The sequence below is a fragment of the Pseudomyrmex gracilis genome, unplaced genomic scaffold, assembly GCF_002006095.1.
Source record: "Pseudomyrmex gracilis isolate BER0280 unplaced genomic scaffold, ASM200609v1 scaffold_502, whole genome shotgun sequence".
NCBI classification, from domain to species: domain Eukaryota; kingdom Metazoa; phylum Arthropoda; class Insecta; order Hymenoptera; family Formicidae; genus Pseudomyrmex; species Pseudomyrmex gracilis.
The window spans coordinates 5,163-12,265 of record NW_018021086.1 but is presented as its reverse complement, the minus strand read 5'-3'; the positions used below and the strand labels follow the sequence as shown (position 1 = coordinate 12,265).

Genomic DNA, 7,103 nt, shown 5'->3' with positions numbered 1-7,103 from the left:
ATAGAGCATGCTCCTAATTGCCCCTTAGGGTACGCTCTAACGCGACGCGAACACCTAGTCGCCATATTGTTTCCGGTGACGCGAACGTATTAGAGCGCGTTGGAGCGAGTAGGAGCATGTTGGGGCATGCGACGCGAACAAACCCATAGGCTGGTATTCATAGTCGAATCTTATATTTAGGATCGTCTTAAGTTTATCTTCAGATGCTTTGCGGCCAATAAAATTACTCGCACATGATCTGAAGATAAACTTAAGACGATCTTAAATACAAGATCCGACTATGAATACCGGCCATAGCTACGTAATTGCCAATATGCACCACCCATGGACATAGGGTGCTGGTGTACAGGGAGGGCGGAGAAGCTATCACAGATTTTCATATGGTTCTGGCCGCTCTCCAGTCTTCTCTTTGCTAATAAGTATTTAGTTCTGCTGAACGCGGCCATTAGATTATAGAACTGTGTGTAGTGTGTGTGTGTATTATATGTGTGTAGCAGTCTGTGATAATTTTGATTGGCCAACGGTACACGGTTCAACATGGAGTACGTAGGTATGTGCAAATTCCCGTGTTTATTTTTCTTACTTTTCGTAATGATTTTCTACGTACGGTTGCTTTCTTTATATGCGTTTCGTTGGTTTTATTCTTGAGCGTGCGAGGAACAAGACGAGCAATTAGCTGGATTATGATTCTTCAGAATGCTGTTACATATATGGTGTATCTGTGTATGTCAGATTAGTATTCTGACATCGATGTTTTTCGTTTATTTCAGTTTTCTTAAGCGTGAAGCTTTAAAAATTATGGTTGATTTTGATGCAGCAATGTACGTTATGCAATCGATAGTTGAAAATGTGTATATATCTCAAATAAATGCAACTCGAAAAGTTAACCTTTCACTGTGTCAGAAAACACTTTTGCATGTGACTTGTTTTTGTAATGAATACTATATAATTTGTTGCCTGAGTCATCATAAATTTGAAAGTGATCATTATGTGATTATATGTGAAAAATCAGCTAAGAAGATAAGACATTGCTTAGTTTCATTTTTCTAATATATTTATTTTTTATCTTTTCAGATACTGCCAAAAATGATAACAATGACAGCTGTTGCAATTCATCCCCCTGTTCAGAACTGACATCAAATCCAAAGTCTACTGAAAATTTAACAACAGAAACCAAGGAATCATTAACAGAACATGAAACAAACAGCAAATCACAGGATGCAGCTGAAAATAATTTACAACAACAGTTACCTATGGAAAATATAAATTTTACAGTGGTTTATAATAAACAGAAAATTAGTGTAAATTTTGCTCTAGATAGTACAGTTGCTGAACTGAAAACACATTTGCAAAAAATCATTTCAGTACCACAAGCAATGCAAAAAGTTATGTTTAAAGGATTAGCCAAAGATGATCAGACTCTTAGGAACTTGGGAGTAACAAAAGGTTATTAATTAAGACCATCATTCTTAAAAATGTATTTTATAGGTACGTTATTTTATATGTGAGTTATAAAAAATATTACTATTGTATAATGTTTAAGGTGCCAAAGTCATGATAGTTGGATCAAAGTTAGATGATGTATTGGCTGTGTCAATTCCAACAAAACAAGACCTCATTGATGAAGCTGTTTCTTCAGTGAGCAAAGAACCTCTATCACAACAAAAAATACATAGGAAAGTCTTAGATAAAGGTATCCCAGAAGATGTGATGCCAGGAATATTAGATAGCAAGGTTGTATAAATAGTATAAAATTTACTCTATATTTATACATACACAAATACACATAATGTATATTCTGATATTTATTGTTTACTTTAGTAATATTATTAAAATCTAATTATACAGGAACCTCTGCCTGAATTTCCATTAGCTGGAATGTTAAACAAATCTGGGGGAAAAGTTAGATTAACATTTAAATTGGAACAAGATCAATTGTGGATTGGTACAAAAGACAGAACAGATAAAATACCTATGAATTCAATCAAAGATGTTCACAGCGAACCCATTCATGATCATCCTGAATATCATATTATGGTGTGTGTATATAGCTATGTTCTCATGTTATAAAGATAGTATTGTCATGTCAACTTTATTTTTATATTGGATCTTCGAATTTTAGGGAATACAATTAGGAACCACCGAAGCATCAAGGTATTGGATATATTGGGTCCCTGCGCAGTACATATCTGCTATTAAAGACGCCATTCTTGGCAAATGGTGTTACTTTTGATTGATAGTGGCTCGAAATTTCAATGTCTGTAAGAGTAAAACTTTTAATCGGGTGTAAACAATGACATAAATACTGCTGTTACATTGACACAAAAATTGTCAGCTAGTCACACACGTTTCTATCAGTAAGTAATAATTTATTCTGAGTTGCGCATTATTAAGAACGCCCAATAAATGTAGTCTATTTCGCTAAGAAACTAATTTAGGTGACTAGTCTTGATTTGTTGGGAAAAAAGATGCAATTATACTCTGACAATTTTTCGTATTTTCATATAGTCAACATTTAAGTATACCCTGAATTTTTCTACACAACTGTGTGAATGTAAGTTAGACAGTTTTTTTTACATAAAAACTGTGATTAGTGAAACTTCCATGATTAAAAATATATGTTGTGATAATATTGTATGTTTGACTACAATTAAAATTTTTTCTTTTTATTGTTGATATCTGCAAGCCTTTTATAGAAACCACATATTTTATTTAAAATCTACAAAAATCATTAGTTAAAGCTGCTTTATTTTTAAATTTTCTGTAATTAACATTTTAATACATTTTGAATATAATAAATAATAAAATTAGAATTGAATCAAGTAATTTGAAAAAAATTTACTAAAGGAAAATAAGGCTATTTTTCAGGGCTAGCAGACGCAATGCTAATAATTAACTTCTGTCAAATGTACTTTTACACAATATTATCATTATTTTTTACGTCAGTTTATAACTTGGTTAATCTTATTTGAAAATAGTGTTGATATATTATAAATTCACCAAAGTGATAATTCTTTTTATAAAATTCGAATATAAATTAACTTAAATTAAAATTATTGTGTGCATTTCTAAAGAAAGCTTTTAAGTGACTGTTATTCGTTCACAATATGATTAGTTGAAATTTTCATATAACTTTTTTACTCAGGTTATCAAATAATTTAATGTTATCGTATCTATACAAAATAATTCCGAGAGACTGCATGGAATTTACTCTTGATATGTGTTAAGCTTTAACAAAGGTTTATGTTTTGTTGTAGTTTTTGCAACAAAACGAAATATATAAATCTTTTTTACTGTAGAGGGGGTTGCATATGTACGTTCATATTTGTATACATATTTCTCTTTGATAACACGAACTGCAACAAAAACGATATCATCATTGAAGTGAAGCTACAGTCAATGCCTCGCGAGCGAAAAAACTATAAATTGACACGTTTATATTTCACTATCATTACACTGAACAGAAAAATAACAACGAATAGTATTGTACTACATAAAATTAAAAGATAATCAATTAAAGAATCTTTTAAGGCTCTGAAGTTTTCCAAACTAATAAATATATGTAAATTCGGTCATGAGAGCCGTTCGCTAGGTGTTGTGCGTAAATTATACGTGTATATATATACATATATACGTGTTCACGTGTAAATTTTTACACGTGAAATTCGAATTGTAATAACAATTACAATTTTTTCACGTGTAAAAATTTACACGTGAACACGTATATATGTATATATATACACGTATAATTTACGCACAACACCTAGCGAACGGCTCTCATGACCGAATTTACATATATTTATTAGTTTAAAAGATAATCTTTCAAACTTTTTTTTTGTAATTGGCCTAATATTATAAAATAATGTAAAAAGAAAGCCAAGTCGAATCTGTTATATCAGGATTTATAAAAACTTATTGTGTATAAAATTTATGTATGCTTTTTAGTGTTGTAACTGCAGCAAATTAGATTTTATATCGTCAGACTTGTACAACCGCGTAAATAAGATAAATCAAACTTTGTAATCATTTCTATGTGGAGTTAATAACTGTCCGTCGACAAGTCTACTTTAAAAATCGGTTTGAATGAGATCTGTACATTACGTTGTGTGATTTGATAAAATAAATACTTTTAAGATTTTTGTTTTTTATAATTCTTTTATATATATATATAAATCTTTTTAATAGCTGTTTTATACTTTACTAGAAGTGTATGTGTATGTGTGCGTGCGTGCGTGCGCGCGCGTGTGTGTGTGTGTGTGTGTGTATGTGTATTCCATAAAAAATGAAATACTTGTTGAATCATTTATGTATGCAGAGAGTGTATGTGCATAGAGAGAGAGAGAGAGAGAGAATATTATTGCGTGTATGTGTATGTACGTATGTGTCGATGCGTAAGCTGTTTTTCAGAAGAACGAGCACATCTGTTGAACATATGACGCAGGAAACGTCTTATTAAAGCACTTAGTTGCGGCTACAGGAGACTGAAATCTTCTATTCAGAAGGCGGATATGAATGCCATTGGAAGGAGAATCCCCACCAACCGGGAGATGAAAGTCTCCGCCGTGTAATCGATAGACGGTCTGCAGCTCTGACAGTCACGCGTATGTAGCTCAAGGCCGAGCACAATGTTGTGCGTATGAGCGTGTAAATGTGGACATTATTTATTATGTTATTATTCATATTTCGAATCGATGGATTATCCTGGGTGTAAATTACTGCACTGTACAGTTGTGAGAAATAGTGCAGCGGAAATACTGTTTGAAACACACACACTACGGAAATTTATATGTAATTTAAATAAATATTTTCTCTAAAATCTCTTCTGAGACAACGTAAACAAGTTCACGCACGTTCGACATGATTAGAACACAATTATATATTTATATATATTTAAACATCACTGCACGATTGCGCATTTAGAAAGACAGAAAAAAATAATAAAAATAAAAATATGATTAACAGTGTGACTACAGTAAATTATACATCACTATTAAATATCGTCAAAATCCAGAAATTATAACGAGCAATACGTACAACAAGAGTGAAATATTAATTACTCGCTCGAATTACTTCAGTGTGTATCACAAAACAAGAAATACATTAAAAATTAAAAGTTTCTATATTTATGATTTGGAAGTTACAATTATATGTACATAAAAAATAATTTTGATTATCTCCTTACGAACGATAAATTAACCGACCGAAAACTCAAGAAGTCTTAATTTCTTTATAATGGCAACGATAGAGAATAATATAGATATAATCCAAGAAGCGTTTTTTAAATTAACTGAAAATTACATCCAACATGGAGCTATAATAAGTGATTTAAAATCCGTTACTGCGATTACTACCGCAAATGCTAAGAATCCCAGTTTTCCAATGTTCTCAAAAAAAATGCTGGTGATATTATTAGTGCCATTTCTCTATAGTATATTTAACAGATGTTTTTACACGAATTTAATTAAGAGTTTTCAAGGAACTCGATGCTTATTGCCGAATAATTATCTCGTATGGGAATTTACAAGACCGATATCAAATTGCGATTATTGCCGGGGCGTTGAAGCGCCGTTAATCTTGCCAAACTTGACCAAAGAAGAGTTTCGTTTTTACTCTTATTCGCCCCGACCTATGATAATAAAAAACGCGACCTACGATTGGCCGGCGCGTAAAAAATTCACTCTAAAATTTTTTCGAAATTTGTACGAGACAACGGAGGGTGCCTACGAGTCGGTGGAAGAGGAATGCCAGTTTTTGCATTTCAAGAGTAACTTTGCGAATTTGCGCGAAGTGTTCGCGATGAGTGAAGATCAAGCGTTACATCGAAATGGCGAAGATTCCTGGTACGTCGGCTGGAAAAATTGTCATTTGCAGATTCTAGATGCTATGAAAGAGTTTTACAACGTGCCTCACTTCTTGCCGGAGGACGCGGAAATTCCGTACAGCAATTACATCTTCCTTGGTTACGAGGAAGGTGCCGTTATGCACGTGAGTTTTGTAGCCGCGAACAACGCCGCAACAAAAGTCACCGACTTATCAGCGTTTTATAAATATCATCTAATTCTATTTTGTAGCTGGATTATATATCAAGACTTATGTGGCAAGCTCAGATAATAGGCAGTAAAACGTGGACCGTAGCTCCGACGCCGGAATGTGAGAGCGAATGTAAATCTTTTACATTCACCGTCGACGTGGCGGACGTTGTATTGTTGGATACTCGGATATGGTATCATGGTACTCGCATCGAAAACGGAAATCTTAGTCTAACGGTCACGTCTGAGTACGGATAGATTTTCTAGCTTTTTTTATATTTATATATTTCATATAGCATATATCTATGACGCACTATTAACTACTTGGATAGGATTCTAAGAAGTTATTTTTTTATCTTCTGTAAATGTTACAGAAAATATTGCGTACAATGTATATTGATGCTATTTCTCTCGTGTGAGAGATGTTTCAATATTATATATTTTTATAATTGTTAATAAAACAAAGAAAATTTGTGTGCAAGTTTACAATAAATTCACACACATGTTGTTATATATTTACATATTCAAACATTTATTTTAGACATAAAGATTTGTGTGAAACAATATAATACTATTTTTCAAGAAATAACATGCACATAAAGAATTATTGTTAATACATAGTGGTATCGTTGCAAATATTTGCGCTAATACCGGTGTTCTCTAACATTGCATAACGAGAAAAGTAGTAGTGCACCTTTCGCCGTTTTTCTGAATCTGTAGCTGGATTCAAGAATTTTTATTTAACAAACGTAGTTTGTTACGTTTATTAAAATGCGTGGTAGCGTATAATTTCGCAATACTTGCCTAAAGTGGAATGCGTGTCAATTGAATTCATATAAATTTGCATGTACGTACATTTTTTCACTGATACTTCTTCGAATAAGCAGGTGGACTTTCCTGAAACAATGACACAATTTATTACAGAAATTATGAGAGAATTTATTTGAAATATATTATCATATGCAATTATAGCTGACAAAATATATACTGTCTATAGGAGACTAAAAATAGTATGTTTTACTATATATAGTATTTATATATAGTTTATTAGAAGTATATAATATATAGTATATA

General features: G+C 32.3%; 3 protein-coding genes across 5 annotated transcripts in view; 2 read left to right on the top strand and 1 right to left on the bottom strand.

Moving 5' to 3' along the window:
• Positions 1-335: 335 nt before the first annotated feature.
• LOC109860893 (ubiquitin domain-containing protein UBFD1-like) lies at positions 336-2,676 on the top strand. 3 transcript variants are annotated; one of them, XM_020440304.1, is made up of 5 exons: positions 336-550; positions 1,075-1,446; positions 1,544-1,734; positions 1,849-2,037; positions 2,123-2,676. In XM_020440304.1, exons 1-5 carry the CDS (start codon positions 538-540, stop codon positions 2,231-2,233), a joined length of 876 nt encoding a protein of 291 aa, XP_020295893.1. In that variant the 5' UTR covers positions 336-537; the 3' UTR covers positions 2,234-2,676. The 3 variants fall into 3 exon arrangements, with proteins under 3 accessions (XP_020295893.1, XP_020295892.1, XP_020295894.1); XM_020440303.1 differs by lacking the exon at positions 336-550 and adding an exon at positions 562-723; XM_020440305.1 differs by lacking the exon at positions 336-550 and adding an exon at positions 733-821.
• Positions 2,677-4,301: 1,625 nt separating this feature from the next.
• On the top strand, positions 4,302-6,307 carry LOC109860897. Its single transcript, XM_020440311.1, has 2 exons — positions 4,302-5,985; positions 6,072-6,307. Exons 1-2 carry the CDS (start codon positions 5,233-5,235, stop codon positions 6,285-6,287), a joined length of 969 nt encoding a protein of 322 aa, XP_020295900.1. The 5' UTR covers positions 4,302-5,232; the 3' UTR covers positions 6,288-6,307.
• A 529-nt stretch (positions 6,308-6,836) lies between these two features.
• The window catches only part of LOC109860898 (WW domain-binding protein 2), a 4,537-nt gene continuing 4,270 nt past the window's right edge, over positions 6,837-7,103 (bottom strand). The window contains exon 6 of the mRNA XM_020440314.1: positions 6,837-6,926. Within this exon, the coding sequence (XP_020295903.1) occupies positions 6,891-6,926 (36 nt within the window). The 3' untranslated portion in view covers positions 6,837-6,890. The remainder of the gene's footprint in view (positions 6,927-7,103) is intronic.

Bases quoted from the DNA above. Each gene is read 5' to 3' on its own strand.
- LOC109860897 (XM_020440311.1), top strand. From the start codon at position 5,233: ATGGCAACGATAGAGAATAATATAGATATAATCCAAGAAGCGTTTTTT. The intron at 5,986-6,071 runs GTGAGTTTTGTA...TCTATTTTGTAG, and splicing joins AGGAAGGTGCCGTTATGCAC to CTGGATTATATATCAAGACT.
- LOC109860893 (XM_020440303.1), top strand. From the start codon at position 684: ATGATTCTTCAGAATGCTGTTACATATATGGTGTATCTGT. The intron at 1,447-1,543 runs GTTATTAATTAA...ATAATGTTTAAG, and splicing joins GAACTTGGGAGTAACAAAAG to GTGCCAAAGTCATGATAGTT. The intron at 1,735-1,848 runs GTTGTATAAATA...CTAATTATACAG, and splicing joins CAGGAATATTAGATAGCAAG to GAACCTCTGCCTGAATTTCC.